The sequence below is a fragment of the Solenopsis invicta genome, chromosome 6, assembly GCF_016802725.1.
Source record: "Solenopsis invicta isolate M01_SB chromosome 6, UNIL_Sinv_3.0, whole genome shotgun sequence".
NCBI lineage: Eukaryota > Metazoa > Arthropoda > Insecta > Hymenoptera > Formicidae > Solenopsis > Solenopsis invicta.
In genome coordinates, this window is record NC_052669.1 from 2,700,694 (window position 1) to 2,720,599 (window position 19,906).

General features: G+C 42.5%; 2 protein-coding genes across 5 annotated transcripts in view; one reads left to right on the forward strand and one right to left on the reverse strand.

The window, feature by feature from the left end:
- Positions 1-19,906, reverse strand: part of LOC105193878 (autophagy-related protein 16-1) — a 443,766-nt gene that overhangs the window by 237,261 nt on the left and 186,599 nt on the right. The window lies entirely within an intron of this gene.
- LOC105194368 overlaps positions 1-19,906 on the forward strand; it is a 194,876-nt gene that overhangs the window by 160,255 nt on the left and 14,715 nt on the right. For both annotated transcript variants that reach the window (XM_026130716.2, XM_039450287.1), the window contains one exon: positions 18,839-19,175. In XM_026130716.2, the coding sequence (XP_025986501.1) occupies positions 18,839-19,175 (337 nt within the window). The remainder of the gene's footprint in view (positions 1-18,838; positions 19,176-19,906) is intronic.

Sequence of the window (19,906 nt, forward strand, 5' to 3'; positions counted from 1 at the left end):
CGAGATAACGAGCATTAGCCACACAACTGCCACATTAGGTACGTACCCCCTACATACGTACGGAAGGTGCAATGCGCGTTTATAGACGCTGGAGCGTGCAATGCGTCTCATGCAGAAACACTTTACTCGTCCAATCGTTTCGCGTGCCTCGAATTAAGTATTTATTCCAGATTGACCAAATTTAAAATGGACCTACTATGAATGGTTACGTCATTCTTGCGCTATGCAATCATTTTTTTTATTCGTAGTTTAAACTGTACAATGTATCATATTTTAATTTAGACTTGAATAAGTGTCCTAGCGACTGAACACATACGTCTCTATATTCGGACATGCAAACTTATTATTAATTTTAAATTTTTTATAATACTAAAATTTAATTTTAATCTTTATACTTTAAGATATTTATAAAATAAAGTATTTGAAGTATTATAAAATTTAATGTTATGAAAAAATTAATTTGTTACACAAAATTAGTTTAGAATTTACATTTTGACATTCTTAAAATTATTTAAGAAATATTACAAAGTTGTTAAGATAATACTTTTATGTTTATTTTATAAACAATACAAATTTAAAAACAACACAAAATTAAGAACAATTTAGAACAAGTATTTAACATTTCAAAGATAAATGTTTTAGATTATTCAGATATTGATTCATTCAGATGCTTTACAGTTTTATTTTTTTCAGAGAATTAAAAAATATTTTGTATTTTTGTATGTTAATAATAATGTTTTATCTTTTAATTTCAATTATTATATAATTAAATATTATAAATCCTTACAAAAATTCGACAAAAATTTTAACTCTACATCGTTATATGCTTGGTTACTGGAACATTTGCCTTGTATCTCTCAGAAATTCGTATGCGTTAGATAAATTCAGAATATTGCTCGTACATCCGCGATGGCAAATTCATTTTATAATTATTTTAGAGACGAGCTTATTTCATTAAATTTTAAAAATTTAGTTATACATTTTATGTAATGTATATGAAAATGTATGAGTACTGATTTTCTAAATTTTATTAAAGGAATGGAGTTCCATTTTGATATCATTGAAAATAAAATTTATATGTACGACAATACAATTCAGAGAGCAAAACCATTCGCTTATTGGAAAAAGGCTTTGTTGTAGCTGCTTGCTTTTCTCCCGAGCGTTTCTCTGTTACCTTTAATTGGCCCTCAGCAGAGTGCACATCGTAATTACAGTCAAAGCGTACTGACTTCGTGATATTCGACCCAGTAATTTATAAAATAGAATTTTAGAATTTTGCGAGAAATCTTTTAACGTATTCACAAAACGCGGAAAATGTATCCGAGCCAAAGTATCTATATAAAATGCGCCCTGAAAAGAATACTCCTTAAGATGCGGAACATTTCCTTTTTCTACGAGGATGCTGCAATTCCAGTTAGCTCTTTTTGTCTCCTCGGTTGCCTCATCTCCCAGACGCAGACATCTTCTGTTCTATCACTAACGAAGAACACAAATGCCCGGATTTCCTACGTTCCTCGCCCATTCGCATTTCTACACACATTTTTGCCGCAAAAGAGTATACTTTGGATTCTCGGTTGGCGGGACAAAGCGTATTGCTGATGTTACACATCGACGACTCAGCGAAGAAGTATTATATATTATTTCCTTTGTTTCCATCTCGCCGTTAATTTCCACGTGACTTCAGAAACAATTCGATTACAATCGATTGTAATTACGAAGAGCTCTGATCAGCGCGGTGAGGTGTATCACGTCGGAAAAAGAAGAAATTAAAAGAGGAACACACAGAGTATTTGTGGAACAGATGTGGCTGAAGCGCCGAAAAAGTGATTCTGTATAGTCCTTTCGGACTATATCGACAAAGTAATACAGTTCTACGATGATTCGTAAAAGTGAGCCAATTTTTTTTTTCTTTTTATCGTGACGCAACGCACAGACACGCAAGTCACTTCAAAGTTGTTTTTTTTTTGTTACTAAAATGAACTATTTCAATAAAAATGACGATAGACGAAAGGATAGAGATACTCGATACGCCGCGTCTCCTTGCGCTTATTAGACGCAAGATTACTATGCATACGGAACGATCTCATACCCGCTTATTTCAAGTAGTACCGGAAACCAATAGAACCAAAGAAATATCCAGAAATATGTCGTCGTGCGTGTTCAGTGTCTATTAGCGCGTTGCTGAGATAATTGTTACTCATGCTTTCCCTTCCGCGGGACTCACTTCAACTCGATCCGATGTCGCGGAGAAAAGTTATTTCCAGGCCGCGAGCAAATACAGGATATCCAAGATATACTGCGAGAACTCTCCGCGAGTGGCCATAAATCACTCACGTGCACTCTCGCGGACTCATATACTTACTTTCAACCAATGAAAGCGGGATAATAAGATTAATGCATGACGTGTGCAGGCGAAGCTAGGACAAAGGTAATTTAAGGATGAGTGGTTTGCTAAAAAAATTTCGGGAAATGCGCGTTATTGCCTAAGGGCGACTCTCACGCAATTTTTCATCGCCAAGTATATTTCTTTTCTTAGAATTATACGACGCGTGTAATGACGATCGCGGAAGCTTTAAAGTCTTTAATATCGGTTGATAATTGGACGGAAAGGGAATCGGAAGAGGAATCGTTCATGACGACTTTCGGTCGATCCTAATCGTAAGTTGTTTTTGCCACTGCGGCCGGATCTGCGGTCCGTAGCAATGAGAAAGAGCACCTCGTTAGTCTCAAATCGGTCAACCGACCATTGAATCTAGCAAAGAGACGGAGGCCCCGACCCAGCCAAATTCCGCAACAGACATCGACTTTTCAAGCGCTCATGCGGAATCTCTCTCTTTTCTCCATGTGTGTGAGCGTCACAAAGGAGAGCTACGGGACGGTGGTTGCAAAGAGGATGGCTGATCGTTAGACGGTGTGCTTCCGAATGACGGCGAAGTAACGGTGAGAAAGAGGAAGAAAAAGGGAAAAACGAGACAGCCAGAAAAAGATGAAGGAGCCAAAAGGAGGAGAGGAAAAAAGCAAAAGGGAATGCCACGTCGATGTCGTGGATGATTGCACTGTAATCGGGTCTCCGCTACTCCCCCCTTCCTCTCTCCCGGGGGAATCGTCGTCATTCCGCCCGTGGTTCTTATCACCTTAACATACGGCCACAGGACGTCGCAGCGAGGTAGCACGTTGTTACCGCGCGTAACGCCGAATAACGGCCATCCCACGACATTGCCAGGACCGCGCAAGAGCTATTAAAATGTAAATTGACCGACGTTCGTTTGACTAAACAGTCATCAGAGACTCCCTTGCACGGGTTAGTTGGTGCAGTAGCGATTACTCTGTACACTCTCTCCACTTTCCGCCCTGAAATTCTCTACAGAATCCGGGAACCAGGGCGTAAAGATCCTGACGCACCTGATGCGGCGTAATCGCATCGTTATCTCCAACGTATAGTCCAACTAAAGTGTTGCTCTTGTATTTGTACTCGACGGAAGTCTTTCGGTGCTCAATGCCCAACGCAATGTCGTACACGTACGTGCACGATGAATACGTACGCATCGCTTGAATAATATTCGCTCCAGCTCTCCTGCGTAACAGCGGCTACTTCCGGCTCGTGGAAACGGCCGACATCGCAGATGTATCTCTCGCTCGTAATATATTCGCGGATCGCCCTCCCCGAGCGATCCTGGCTCATTCCTTTCGCGGACACGGGCGCGATATCCTTTACGAATTACGGCAATTCAGCAAGGAGTAATGTTTTTCCGTCACGTCCCGAGCGCGCACAAGTAGACTCGGACAATCGTGGACCCGTGGCAGGAATTCATGCAACATTCATCCTTCGGGTCTACCGCGTCCGTCGCTTCCGCGTCTATTGTCAGCACATACGTTAAAGCCGCGTTGGCTGCTCTTCTCTCCTTTCTCTTCGGCGTTATCTGTTCGAAGACATCCACGGGTGGTTGCGTTGGCGATAGCGCGCGAAAGGCGGACGTCGAAAGGATTAAGTCGTCGTTGCATTCGCGTATCATTAATCACGCGATAAGCGGGCACGCTAGAAAATCGTTAGCGGCCGCGCGGTGCTTCGAGTTTAGGCGTGGGCGTTACGATGTTACGTGCGATCTACGACGCGCGCGAGGTTCAGATGAATCGTTCGAATCCCTGAGCGTTAAGTTCTGTCCGGAGTAAAATATCTTATTATTATGTTTCGTCTTTCTCTGCGTATGCACGTCGTAAATAACAGTTTGATATCATGGACGGACTATCACGTGGCCTTTAATGCGATCTAATTCTAGATAAATCTCTGCATAGAAATCGTCATTTTTACAGCGAAATGAATTATTAGATACGAGTATCTATATTTAAAAGATATACAATTTCATCTTTTTATCATTTGCTTCTCTGCTCGTTATTGCGATAATACGATGAAGATTTTTTTAGAATTGTTTCCCGATATATGAGTTTGTATGAGTTAATGGATTCGGGACAGATATCGTTATTACGGATCTCGCGTAAAGGGTTAAATGCAGCCCGAAAGAATAAATTTCCCTTTGAGAAGAAATTTTGTACCTGATCAACTAACGTAAACTGACGATTGCGCGGTCCTCGTAATAAGGAAAGTTTAGCAGTAAGCGATGACTAGTAACGATGAGGAGAAACGAGTCGAGTCGACAGAGAGATAGAACGAGAGAGAAAGAGAGAGAAAAGGAGAGAGATCCAGAAAACAAGGAAGAAAAGAGTTAAGGGGAATAGGTTCGTTTTTGCTGATAAACGCTCTCCACGAACGTTAATTGCATTCCACGTGAATGCCCGCGATCGAGAGATTTGCCATGGTTGCCCCGGACCGGCACGGTGCGGTGCGGTGCGGTGCGGTGCGGTGCGGAGCGGTGCGGCGCGGCGGGGCCCGCCAAGGCGCATCGAGGAGCTTTGGTTGAAAGCATGGTATGTCTGGCTCTTGAAATTCCTCAGGAGGGTAAAATTATGCGGAATGGCCGCGCGACGACGCGCGGCTCCCCGTTACGGTAGTAGTAGCCGTGATTACCGATTCAGAAGATTTTCAAGTTCCTATCCCCATCAGTTACGTCGATATTCCAGCGGACACGGACGCTCGTTAATTAGCCGGAACACCCCGCTATCGCGTTCTTACGTTTAGTATTTCAATTACCGCCGCATCTTGCATATCGTGTTGCGCGATAATCAAGAACGAAAGGATTTGTGCTCGATGCGTAATATCCTAACGCAAGAGGCAAAACGGCCCGTACCGGCACTTGTCCCGTTAATCCGCATTCTTTTCCCCCCTTTCCCTTTTTTTTTCTTAATCTCTGCAACGCGTACGTGAGATAGTTGCCCGCGGAGCGAAATGTAAATAGGCACATTTATTACGAACACAGTGGAAAACAAAAATTATCATATACGCGATTATACTTCTGCATATTTACTTCTGTGCTTTAGCGGCATTAATTTGGTCGCGAGTGCACCGTCGCGATTTTATAGATATTTTTACTAAAAGCCTCCATCTCGTGATATTCTCATGAAGATACGGCGCAACGCCCGCCGGGACGTCGTATCCCAGCGAATGGCAAAAAAGAAGGAATTTCCTGTGATGTTTAAGCACGCATTAACCCGTCCTTCCATGCTGTCTCTTAAGAATACATCAGAGGAGAGAGCTTTACCGAGAAGTAAACGACAATGAGCGTTCGCGGACGTAACGACGTGGGTGCACCTGTAGAAAAAGATAGCTATTGAGCGCGCGACGTAACTTATATACAATAGATTCGCGGAAGGTACTGGATAACTTTTTCAGAAACAAACTAAAAGTAGTAATGTATAAAATAACGTTTAAAAAAATGGGTTGTGCGTATTATAACATACGCAATTATAAATAATTATTAGTCATAGCTAAATCTTTTCTACGAAATATACAGGTTTCAATTGAGTTCCACGATGATGAGATTGTGTGATTCAATATTTCATCAAGATTATAATTTATGAGACTCTCTTTTGTGAAATAACATGTTTTATAGAATACGGCATAAAAATAACGGCGTAAAAATAACAGTGATATTCGAGCAGAGAGAGAGAGAGAGAGAGAGAGAGAGAGAGAGAGAGCGGCAAGAGGTATTTCACAGAGGATTTTCTTCAAACTGTGATTTACGATCGTAAGAAATCAATGTCCATGGAATGGTCACTCCAGCGTATCTCCGATGCACCTTGAGAGTACGAGGTAGTAGGTGCACTCTACGTGCGCAACCGGCGCGGCGGCAGCGGCGGCGGCGGCGGCAATCACAATCGCCTGTACTCATCTCGGCGGGGTGAAACCCCCGCTGGGGAGATATCGCGCCACCCCCGTCGCAGATCCCGCAGCTCTTGCAGCCGCTTGATGGCAGTGACAGCCTTCCAGGCAGCCGTTGCAATCGCGCCGGAGACCGCCACACACGATAGCAGACGTCGTGAACAACCGGTAGCTCCTGGACGACGATCATTTAGACTCGCCGATCGAGGGAGAGACTCCAAGTAAATCATTCGAGCCGCATAGTCGCCTTCATATATCTTCGCCCTCTACGCATCGCCGCGCGTCGGCCGTGCGTACGTACGCGTCTACTTGTTTCTCGCGACAGCATAATTGTATTCAAAGCGCTGTTCTATTTGCTAAATCGGGCCACGGCTCGGCGGACGCCTGCGTGGCAGACGGGACGGTACGTCTGCTGTACGGTGAAAGTCCTCCGGTTGTAATTACGATGACACGAAAATTCTTGTCGAAAAAAAGGCGCATCGCGAGGCGGGAAAAAGTCGGAACACGGATACACGCTTTTGGTGTTAGATGCCGAGACTAACAACCCGTTTAAAACATGTTCGGGCGGCGCACGTTTGAAGAGACGTTTACTTTCGTGACTGGTGGTATGCGAATCTCTCCCTCTCTCTCTCTCTATCGCTCTCTCCCTTTCTCTTTTTTAACTCTTCGTCATTCCGCGCGACCTCACCCCACGTCGCGTCATTTTCCGTCACGCTTAGCACACCGTCGGCAAAGGGATGTCGTTACTGCGAGAGATAGGGACGCGCATGCAACACGGAAGACCGACCATTAAATTATATCCCCCCTTGCGAGATTGGTGTGCGTATACGGCGGTATATGTGTATAGGTATTGCGCTTAGCAGCACCGGCGACTGCGCTTCTGCCGACCGCGCAATTCTCGCGTGTTCGCGCGCGCGAGCGCGAAGCGACTTAGGGAGAATTACGACCAAGATAGCAATGAGAGAGATACGACTTTATATCGCGTCGTACACGCGCATCTTTCGTACCTGTAGCCCCTCCCCCTGATCTCTTCGCAGCGCGCGATACGGACGGGTAGAGAACATCGCTTGTTCTCGCTTCTCTCGCCTCGCCTCGCCGTGTCGTCGCGTCGCTACCTGGCGCATCGCGCATTTTTCGGTAATAAAGTAATCCAGAATAGAAACGGCAATTCATGCATTATAATATCGGAATGATATAACGTACCCCTTTCAATTTCCCATTGATACAGGCGCCTTTAGCGAAACAAGTTGCTCGCGCTGCTGCGCCGGTTCCCCACAATCGACGTGCATATTAATAGCGGCCTTGGCTATCGCGCTGTCGTTAACAAGGACTGTTACGAGAGCTTCCGATAGAAAGGTATTCCGCGATAAGTATGAGACACGACCATGTCCCCGGTATTGCTCAGCAATTCTCTTTCTGCTCCACTTTATCTCTCCTCCACGCGTAGTCTCGCGACGGCGACGACGACGACGACGACGACGACGACGACGGTGGCATTAAAACCCTCCTTGCCTCCGACCCTCCTCTCATTCAATTCCTTCGTGTCTGCAGGTTGGTTGCATCGATTTGCATATGCAAATGGCATGATATAAGTAATTAATTCGCAATCAGAGCGGCATTACCGTTTCGTTATATATCGCGTAGATAGGTACCGCAATTCATTAGTCGTGGCGATATTTATTAATTGGGACCGCGAACGTAGGTGGACATTCGCGATTAAGAATTCAGTCCTCGCTATCGATTAGACCGTAGTGCATCTCTCTCTCTCTCTCTCTCTCTCTCTCTCTCTCTCTCTCTCTCCGGTATCATGCCCAAGCTGATCAATGCAGCCAGCTGGTCTCCTCCTCGTCTTTCGACATAAAACGTAGAGACTCGGCCGCTAAATTAGCCAACTGTCGTGTTTTGTTGCTTTTATCGCGGCGGTTGGGCGTACGCGACTTGGATTTGTATCAGTGTGATTCCGGGAGCTCTCCATAACATTTTCCACGTGGAGAAAAAAAAGCTCGCGAACCGCACGATCGAACTTTCGACAAAACGCGTCTTGGGTCTCGCGGTTAAATCATCGCGAAACCAGAAAGGCAAGCGCCGCTACGAAACTCGTGAGATAGCACCTGTTACATCCCATCTTTGTCGATCGACCGCGGTGCCAGCTGGGCCTCCCGACACTTCTCCGCACATTAACTTTATCGAAATTACATCATGCGCCACTACACACACACACATATGTCGATCTCGACGTTGTAAGCCACAATCGCGTGAGTTCGTCAATGCGATGGGTGTGAGTGAATGTGTGTGTGTGTGTGTGTGTGTGTGCATGTGCGAGTGTATATCGTGTGTGTGTGTGTGTGTGTGTGTGTGTGTGTGTGTGTGTGTGTGTGTGTGTGTGTGTGTGTGTGTGTGTGTGTGCATGTGCGAGTGTATATCGACACGGAACGTCTATTTGGCGAATGCATCTTACGGCGCCCACCTTCACGTTTCCCAATCTCCGATGGAACAAGTTTCACTGTCTTCCATCCAGTAAGCCGACCGTCCTATTCTTGGGTATATCGAGATTTCTCCGAAACTCCTCTGCCGAAGATACAAAGGCTCTCTGCCATTATCGGGATTACCGCCGGTCTGAAATTTCGTTTCCGCTCGTCAGGGACTAACTGCGTCAACCTGAGACAATACGCGATTCGATCGTGTTTACGTTTCCCAGCAAACAAGTTTACTCCAGAAAATGGCGAGACGAAGCGTCGAAGGAGTGTCTCGTTCTCGGTTGAAAATAGAGAAATGCTGAATCGCGAGCTTTATATTATTGATTATACGTTCATGAGATAAATTTAATTCGGATTTAAGCGTGACTGAATATAATCGTTATAATTGTACGAAAGGAAGGGATATATGCACGGCGTATAAACCGTAATTCGGACGTAACGAAAAGCGAATTCAATATACACATCACGATTACTCCCTTCATATTGCGCTGCCCGTAAATCATTCGTAGGAGACAATCTGTTTCTACGGCAATCAAATTATTTAATCATACCGCGAATAACGTTCCCGAACGTCATTGTAACTTCCATTATTCCATTGGAGTAATAATCTTCTATTACCAACATTGTAGACGTCGCGTAACTTTGCATCATGTCGAGGGAAATGGAAATCCTCATAACCGAGTAACTTTTTAATATTGTACGGTATTATATTTCCCGACGGAGTTAAAACGCTCTCTTTCTGTAGAGGGAAAAATATATCTCAGGTTGTGGATACGCTCGACCGGATGCAAGAAGAACACAAAAACTCCATGCGTGCATCGTGCGTTTGTTGCACGTGAGACCACATAGCGACATACCGTTTAATTTCACGTATTTACCCCTTCGCCAGGGACGCCCTAACGACAGGTTGCATCCTGCGAAAGCCGCGCGCGAACGCGATGACAGCTTGAGAAAATGCGCGGCGACGTACCCGTAAATGATGTCTCGTTTTGTCCCGGTGGATAACTCGTCGACGAGCGAGTTCCGGTACTTTCTCTTTCTCTCTCTCTCTCTTTCCCATCTTTCTCTCTTTTCACCCCCATCGCCGGTTATCGCCGCGCCATCGAAGAACAGAGAAACGCGAAAAAGAGAGAAGAGAGAGAGAGAGAGAGAGAGAGAGAGAGAGAGAGAGAGAAACCGGATAGAGAAAAGAAATGAAAGGGGCGCTGTGCGAGGATTGAGCAAAGCGAGAAGAAGAAGATAGACGACGATAGAGGGAATCGCGAGAGTGGGAAAGTGCGATATCGGACGAGAACATCGAGAGTAAACGGACGGCTAGCTACTCGTGGTGGTGCACTTTGTCGGAGAAGGGCTGGTGGGGGGAGGAAAAGGGGAGGCACGGCTGGCAGTGTGGGTTATGTATTGGCACATGTACGTAATTGTGGCCATTTGTCGAGAAAGCGAGAGGCTGGAGGAAACCCGGATGGCGGATGGAGAGAGGCAGTCATAAGGGTGTGGAGAGAGAGAGAGAGAATTTCGAGTTGTGGAGAGGACGTCTCGCCTCGCAGTCGCGGCTGAACGTGCAATGCATCACGGGATTGCGTAGACGACGTATATCTTCAAGTGATAGTAAACGGAGGTACAGGATGGCGAACTACTGAGATTCGCCCCGGCAGCTACCTAAATGCTTGCCGAAATCTCACCCTCTCGGCGCGGCTCCCCAACATCTATCCGTCTACTCCCTTTTCCGCTGTCCCTTCGTCGCATTAAGCTCTTACCTTTCATTAGACGGACATCAGTATCCCACTCTAATTTTAATCACGAGGGGTGAATAAATTTGTTTAAGCATTTTCTTGCTACATTATGAAATGAAATATGGTAAACATAGGCGATTTCCACGTGGAAATTGTATAGAATTATGTACGGTCATTAGCATTTGGCATTATGAAAATCGTATTCGCTGGCAATTTACATCGCAATCATGGTATTACGACTCTCTCTCTCTCTCCCCCTGTTCCTCTCTATAAAGAGGATAAATGTTATTATTAATGGTGTAATAACTACATTAATCATTCAATAATCTGGATCAAAGTAACCACAGAGTAATTAAACGTAAAAACTCATTAGACATGAATACTACTCTTTTCTCTTCATAAATGTTTGAAAAAAAAACCTTACGGTTTGCATAGATTACATTAAACAGACTCTCACATGTATTAGCGTTCTGATGTATTAATGTTTTATTAAACGCGATGTACGAGTGGCTGTCACGAAAAATATTCTCCGCGAAATTCCTTGCTCAATCGCGCATACAGTTTGCATTATAAAACGCCGCTGTGTGCGCGAGTATCTCGTTGATGTATGTTTATGAATAATACGCAGGATTTCCCTCCAATGTTTCGTATACACAATATAAAGCTGATTAGTTCGTTCCGAGAGCACGAGGCTAAATAATGTTGCCAGATATGACCCTGCCGCGACGGCGTGCACGAAGCGTGCATGAATTGCCGCGCCGGTTTTTACGCAACGATCATTAATATCGTCGCTTATCCGAGTCTGGTGGGATTACCCCGGCGCGTTGCGGGTCAACGGGCCAGGGCAGCGCGAGCAGTCACAAAAGAGTAATGCAAATTAGCTTGGTTCTTTTTTTGTTTTACTAACCGCTGATACTTCGTGTACGTCATGCGCGACGCGACACGCCCAAATGCCGCATTATACATTTCGTTATCGGACATTGCATATTCCGCCGACGGATTTTGTGCAGCTTCCTCGTTTACTCATTACCGCCGGCCGCGGTTAGTAAATCGATTTAAGTTTTACAGTCGAGCCTGGAGCGTGTGTAGGATATTACAAAACTTCTTCTTTCATTTAATTTAATTCTTTTAATATTTGCAATTTTCTTTTTTGATAATTTTTTAGTAACTTTTTTTTCTCTGTTTTTTTTATTAAGCTTCAAGGATGTTTTGGCTATATAATGCAAGTTAAAAGTTTTCAAAGTTTAAACACTGAAAACTTAGGTTTATTCATTCTTTTTTAATCAAAGATAAAAAAATATTGGTCGCGAATGCACAACTTTTGGCCTTGAAACCAATTTACAAAGAAAAAAACAAGAAAAAATTTGATTTTTGCAACAATAATGGCTATTTTGTTTGGCAGTTTTAAATAACTTTTAAACGAATGAGAGGATTTAAATAACTTTTTGCACGAATATTTCTTAGAATTTTATTAGTAAAAATATTGATTTAATTCGTAATGTATTTCTTTATCTTTGCAAATGAGTACTACGAAACGCGATTTTACACGAGAGAATCAAGAGTAAACGAAAGAAAAATAATTTAAACCAATAAGAGAATTTTACTCAAATTTCGTACAGATACTCAAACATAATAATAGAACAATCTATGAAATTTTTATATTTTTGATAATGTTTTGAGACATGACACATAGTATATTTTTAAATAAAGGTTTTGTCGAACGTTAAAACTTTATCCGAAACAAAGCATAAGGCTTGTTTTATATCTTGTTTTGTGTCGTAGTAAATGTTGACATTTTATTTCGGTGTAAAATCATTTTATTTCGTTATATGTACGTTGAAAACAGAAATCTATTCCAAGATTGAACAAAGAATGACGACGAAAAAACCCAATTCGTACCTTTTCGTCCAGTGGATCGGCATTAACGATGCAATCAAAATACCTTCAGCGCAGTTCTCTGTCAGTCGATGTTCATTCGATGAGTTAAAAAAAAACAGCATTTGCGCTCGTATCAGCCGGGCGAAAAGCTTCAACTCCTCTGGCAAGAGGCAGAAATTGTTTTTACGATTGACGTCTTTCAATATAGGGGGTATGTATACATATGTACCGCTCTCTCTTTCCCTCTTCGGTTGTCTTCGCAATAAAGGTCCCCGCAGCAGACGCGCGGACGAAGAATAATTTGAGATTCATCGAGATGCAGCGGGGCGAACCGCTTGTAATTCTTTTCCACCATCACCAACGACGCCACCCTCTTCGTCTGCGCGCCCCTTTCCGCGTCGGCTTGATCCGGCCTGTCTTTTTTTGTCTCGCCATTTGTTCGGAACAGTACGGCGTGGAAGTGCGGAAAGAGAATTACGATAGAGCGACAATACGGAGACAGGAGGGGAGTGTCAGAGACGGGAAAAAGGGAGCGCGAGCCGAAAGCGAAGAGAGACGGACGGAATGTCGTCCCGTCGCAGTTAACTTCGCATTTAACATCTGCCTGGAAGGTTAAAATTTCCCTCGAGGTTTACTCTAAGTTGTACGAGACGAGCGCGGGATATCTTTTGTCCCGAATAGAGGAAAGAAAATCAGAGGAGGCTTTATCGTCGCCCAATAGACTTTTGGCTTACCCTCGTATCTCTCCTCTTTGTCTCGTGCCGTTGCGCCAAATCTTCAGCCGGCTCGCGTTGCTCTGTCGCAGGTAACAGGGAATTCCAGTCGTGAAACACAGGAAAGCCCGCCGAATACTGATGTTCCTTATAACATATCGTCGCCTAATAAGATTCTCTTATCTCTTTAGGGATGGCTTCTTTTTAACCAAAAACTTGAAGCACCAAGTGTATTTTATTCCACAAATAATTAGATTTATACAAGTCTCTTCGTGAGTAAAATTACAATTAACACAGTTTTTTTTTTTTATTTAATCGACTAGACTTTTTATTTCAGTTAGATATAGAAATATAATAATGTCGAATATTAAAAATCACGAGAAAAAATTTTAATTAAATTCTTGCAAAGAAAAATAAACTTTAAATTGGCCGGGCAAACGATGGATGCGATGAGTTCGGGACACGATGTACGTGCTTTTACCCCTTTGTCCATTAATTATTTACCACGGGAGATACCGACTTGCCTATCCGAACTAAACTTTGAGGGGTCCGGACTTTAGTGGCCGTATCTCTCCTCGCGTTTCTCTCTAAGTAGAGGGCTCTCGACGATAATGCCACCCAAGAAGTTAGCTTGACGATATACGGCGAGCAAGATGTTTTACGAAACGAGAAGGTTACTCTTCGGCTGCTGCCTCATAAGTATAACCACCCCAAAAGTATCTTCCATAAAACTGCGGAATCGATGCGTGGCTAACCGAGATACTCTACGGGCAAATTTTCACAAATAGCGCAACTCGCTTTTACTTCCCTCCTGATTCACGCGGAAAAAGTGAATTGGCTTTAAATATGTAATTCTCTCTACTTTCCGTAATACATTATTCATTGCGGACAACGTAATAAATCTTGCTGCTCTATAAATGTAACGCAACATGATTGTTGCAATGTCAACCGGCCCGCGGAACAGACAGATATATTTTCCCAGACGTATGACGTGTCTGTAAAAATGTAAAATGACATAAAAATCTGATAAAAATTGAAAACCTTTCGTCGCGATTATTTTTATTTCTAAACAATTCAATGGGAAGTAAATAATTCCATAAAAATAACAATTATCGGGCTTCGAAATAATGATCTTCATAATAAGCTCCCCTATAATTAATAACGCGAGATAAAGTTTACGAAGTGCACTTGAAAAACTGCGTGGTATACCGTGGCTTTTAGTTTTGCAAGAATGATTGGCATACTCCATCATCGTTAGCGACACTACCGAGTTCGTTGCAACTTACTGCAACTCGTTAGCTACGATTTCAACGTTGTTTTTATCCAGTATATTTCCAACTCAGTAGCATCGCTGTAACCTTTCTTACGCCATCGCGGCAATGAGCTTTGAGGCGAGCCTTTCTTAATAGTTTTTGCGCGTCAGCGATAATGAGACACTGTTTCCAACGCGGCGTGATTCGATATCTTCATCAGCGGAGCGCAAACGAGAAATCTTCCGATGAGCGTATATAATCAACGAGGTGCAATCAGTGAACGGATTAAAAATAATTTGCAATAAAAGCGATTGTCTGAATCTGCATATAAAATGAATAATAAACGACGATTGCACCAGCAGCGCGGCGCGGCAGGGCGTCGAGGGACGGGGACGGGCGTGCGCCATCGGACAATTATTGTGTTTGAATCACGAACAATTGAACCGAAACTTGTTGATTTAACGAGCAAACATTCATCCACATATACATATATTTGATGTACCAGAGCCGTGAAACAAAGCTGGTCGACGCATTTTTCGTGACCCATTCATTTCGCGTCGACGATTTTACTGCGGGGCATTGTCGCGATATTGCAGCTTGCAACGCTCATATTCGCACCCCTCCGCGCGATGGTGATCGAGTCGCGATGTGGCGAGAGGACGCGCGGAGGGACGGAATACGTAAGGACGAAGGAGGACACATCGATAATCGCGGGGAGCTACAGACAGGCGCGCCGCCGTCGATTCGATTATATTCTCGACCGAGCCTCGGGGTTTATCGCGCCCGACCGCAGAAGGCCGCGGTGATTTTTCGACTTCGTCTCCGCCCGGCGGAACCCCCGGGGAATATTGAAATCATAACGTGGCACCCATGAATATTATTCAGGTCTTAAGGCAATATAATCCGAAATCGATGGAGCGACGTGGAATAAATTTGGCGCTCTCTCTCTCTCTCTCTCTCTCTCTCTCTCTCTCTCTCTCTCTCTCATGGCACCCGGAGCCTGTGGAAACTGCTTTCGCCCCCGCCTCCTCAAGTCGCAACGGTTCAAGTTGCAGTGTCCGAGGACAAACTTTGGTTCGATCATGATGATGATGATGCTGGTCGTGCACCTGAGCACGTCGTGACGGAAACTCCTGCCTTTTCGCCCCCACTTAGTTTTTCCGTTCCTTTCTTTCGGAAAGAGAAAAGGAGTAATAATGACTTTGATGTCTCGTCCCCCCCCCCGCCTCAAGTCGGAAACTATGCCACAGATTATTCGAGGAATGTTCAACGCGGGGAATATCCAATTCTGAATTATAGAGTGGCTACGGAGGTGAAGACGTGATCTCGAGATACAAAAGATCAGAGCCGCAATTTTATACCCGGATTCCCGTTTTGAAAGCATGTCGAACATGCGTCCGTGCACGCTGCGTCGAGTGGACGCGAATAAAGCGAACGAAGGAAGTTGCGGTTGCGTCAAGAATGCGACCGCACATGTTATAATGGACGGTACGTTCATTCTATACGTCTTTACCTCCGTCAATTTACAAAATTATAGGTTCGTAAACAGGATTGTAATTAACCCTCTGTCTACACGTTACTTTTAGGCATTTTTTGTAGACGCGAGGGAATTAGCGTTAGAATTAATTTTCATTACTTTTATAAGTATAAAAAAATTCTTCAGCGACTCTTACACTTACTCAGGCATTTGCAAAAAATTTTTTGTCGTTAATTAGAAAAAAAATAAACCTAAAAAGCCTTCAGTTTTTAAATTTCAATAACTTAGCTCGTATTGTATAGCCAAAACATCCTTAAAGTTTAATGTTTATATGGTGTCACGTATCCCCAAAGTAATTTTCCGAAACGTCCTGGTTCAACTTTATGCTCGAATGGCAGCCGGCAACCAGGCCAATTTTCTAGATATCAAACTTTTTCTTCAAGGAGGAGAGAGAGACCGTTATTCATCTCAGTGATCAAAGAACAGAAATACTGTCGATCAGTCATATCAAAACATGTAGAGCAAAAGAATAATTATGAGACTTGACAATTCTTATTCGAAAAAATAGTTGCTTGTTTGAACAAAAAAAAAAATAAATTATAAACTTGGAATTATAATCACTGCGTAACTCTTTAACTTTGGAACATTACGTGACAAGCGCGTCGTATTTTATAACTGTTAGGCTATCTAATATTAAGTTACATTAGGTACGCATGAGATGCTGCATTCTTAAAGTCATAAGTCATAAATCAAATATCTGTATGTGAAAAGTCCCGTTATTACGACCGAGCTCCACTGACTACTTTGAACGCAAGAAAAATCGCGATATGATGAATATAGAGGGAAAAAAATCGATAAAAAAAGTATGATAAAATATTCTGTTGACTGAATTCCACGTAGCGTATGCAATAAAATATCAGTTCCCACTGATATCTACGAAGTCGAAAAACAAATATTTACAGGACAATATTGTACGGTGTCTGCTATCAGTACATACATACGCAACGCAGGCTCGAGATAAATATTTTTGTGACCACGTATGTAATTCTGTCATTCCCTGATTCGGATCTTCTGTATCATGTCCGGAACTTTTATTGATTTTCAAAACTGATAAATAAATCCAAATCATTATTCGCCGAAAGAGTTTATTCGCAAATGCGCTTCTTTCGCGCGGATATAAACTTTTACGTTTCGGGAAATCACTTTACTGTAGCTTAATCAAGATAAATTATCAGGGAACGCTAATCACAGTTCCATGTAATTTTACATTAAGTAGGAATTTTATAGATTCAAGCCAATCGATCATAGACGTCAATGTATCGCATACCGTTTATATGGCGCTTGAAACGTTAATGTAAACGTCACTCCATCATCCAGATGTCCATAATTATGGATGGATAGACGTACGATTTGTCGGGGGCTGTTATTCAAGCCGTTAGATCGTGCTCGACCGTTCAGATAAAATTCCACAAAACGTTGGGAGAGTTATTATCTTCCATTTCGACACGCCGGGCATTCAATATTCGCGGTGCAGCATGCGGTAGGCGTGGAAGCGGAAAATGAGAATGCACCAAGGGATACGACACCTTCTCTCTCACGAGTTAACATTAGTAAATTAATGTCTTCTTAATTGACCCACGCTTAGTTCCGTTTAATATTATTAACCACGCATTTATTATGATGCACTTAAAACGCGGCAGGAAACAATTATTCCGACCGGACGCGGATCTCGTGTCTCCGCTAAAAACGAAACCCGGTACAGTGCGGCTCGGATTCGTTCGCGCGTGGGTGTTTCCTTTATAGCTTGCTTTCCGGGATTAAAGCGAATGACGACCGAGGGACAACCTACGACGTGTGCGTCCTTTCGTATGTTTTACCGCGACAGATGATAGACGACTGAAGCGAACTGCATTTACCTTTCTTGCTATTCAACCTTCCGAACGCCGTGCATTTGATCGCTGGAGGCAATGGGTGTACACGTCATATTTATGGAGATAGTTTATATTCAAAGACACTTAATTGCTTCGAAATAATAATGATAAAATAATTATTAGTTAGAGAAGAGTTGCCGAATGCGTACCACTTAAGTTCTTTTTCATTATGTCGTTCCTATTATACTTATTGTTAGCAGTGATTTGTACGCAAATGAACGTTGGAACTTGTAGTTTGATGTTTCAAATGTCTATCACTATATGTGTGTGTGTGTGTGTGTGTGTGTGTGTGTGTGTGTGTGTGTGTGTGTGTGTGTTTAACCTTTCACCAATAACCAATTAATTTATTATAAGTCTTTCTGCAACATGCTGCTTTTAAAAGCATCAAATTTATGAATTAAAATAATTGAAAATATAAGGAGATATTAATGCTAATATTAATTTTATTAATAATTTATCGAAAAAGGATTAAACATTTAATAATTAATAAATAACAATAATGGAAAGGTAAGAACGCGTCAAAATAATAATGGCTTGAAATTAATTATTACTACAGTTAATATATTTTTGATCACATCATTTTTTACTAGTATCAGTCTTACATTAACATAATTTACTGTAATAAAATTTGTGAAACTAAATTTAGAGAACTTGATACATAAAAGATTTTATAAAAATATCGATTTAATATCTCTGCAATAACTCTGAATATGTATATACAATAAATGCTAAATTTTTTACAATAAAACTTTTATAAAAATATAAAAATTTAGTATAAAATTGCATGATTACATTATTATCAACTGTATAAATCGATTATTAAATTAACATCAGTTGTATCAGATTAAAAAAAAAATGTGTTTGCATACAAAACAGAATGTAACCTAAATTTTACTCTATATTATTCATTTCTCATTTATTTTATATTTTTTGTCATTGTCAATGTGACACTTATATTAAATTTCAGTTAACCGGCATTCAGCAACTCTCCCCTAATTACATTTTCTCACAAATTGCGTTCAAAGTAAATCGTAAATAAGAAAATGAATCAGTGATCATCTAAGCGACGAGTTCTTTATGAAAATTTTCGTTTGAATTACAGATCCGCTAATTACATCAATGCTACCAAGCAGTGCGAGCTTTCGGATATGGATAGGCTGACGGTTGCGGGTTCGAACGCCTTCCAGGCAGCGAAGGGAGTGGATTATTTAGAAAACCACTGTGTGGAAGAGCCAGTGAAACTTTGCGAATTTAAGAAGCTGAACGGCCGTATACTGAAGACCGTGGACTCCGTTTACCAAGACGTCGGCACATCCGACGAATGCCGCGAATTGTGTCTGAACTCTCCGTTCCGTTGCCATTCTTACGACTATGGTGACACCGGTGATATGGTCTGCCGTCTCAGTCATCATTCCCGTGCCACTCTCTCCGATATTCAGGTGAGAAAAAAATTCCAGCTCTTTAGTGATTTTAAATATTATACGCGACCGCAAACGCTGTCGCGAGGTTAAATTTAGAAAAAACAATGTTCGCAAATTAAATTTCACGAAACAAGATTGAGAGATTGTCGCTACGCGGAGAGAAATGGACATTGTCGTGTTCCGATTTACTTGCTGAGCTTGCTGTATGCGGTTTAATTCATCGGGAGTGTTTAAAATAGTGTCCCGTGCAGCTTTGCGACCACCGCGTCGTTTCGCTCGCCGCATCGCAACGCGGATTCTTGAAAGGGCCAGTGGGGATTTTCTATAAATGCGATTACGTCGCACACACGCAAACCAGGTTGAACAATCCGCCGAGGGCGCATTCGTGGAAAATCGAGTTTCCATCGCAGACGCTTTCCCTATCGGGGAACTTGCGGGTAACACTCGAGCTCAGCCGAATGTGAATCGCATTCGGTATCCCGGGGAGAAAATCAAAAGAAAAATTTAGCGACCACCAATTCGTCGGGTGCCTGATTATCCTGCGCCTTTTTACACACTCCGCTGCAGAGCGACAAATACGGGAACAAATACTCGTGTCAAAAATTAAACAATTCCTTGTACACTAGTAATTGTAGTGGAATATTTAAACAGCGTCAAGCGAATCGGAATATCATTTCGACGTTGCAGTATGGATGACCATACGGGCTTCATGCACAATTATTCACTCGGAGATGAGCAAATAATATGTA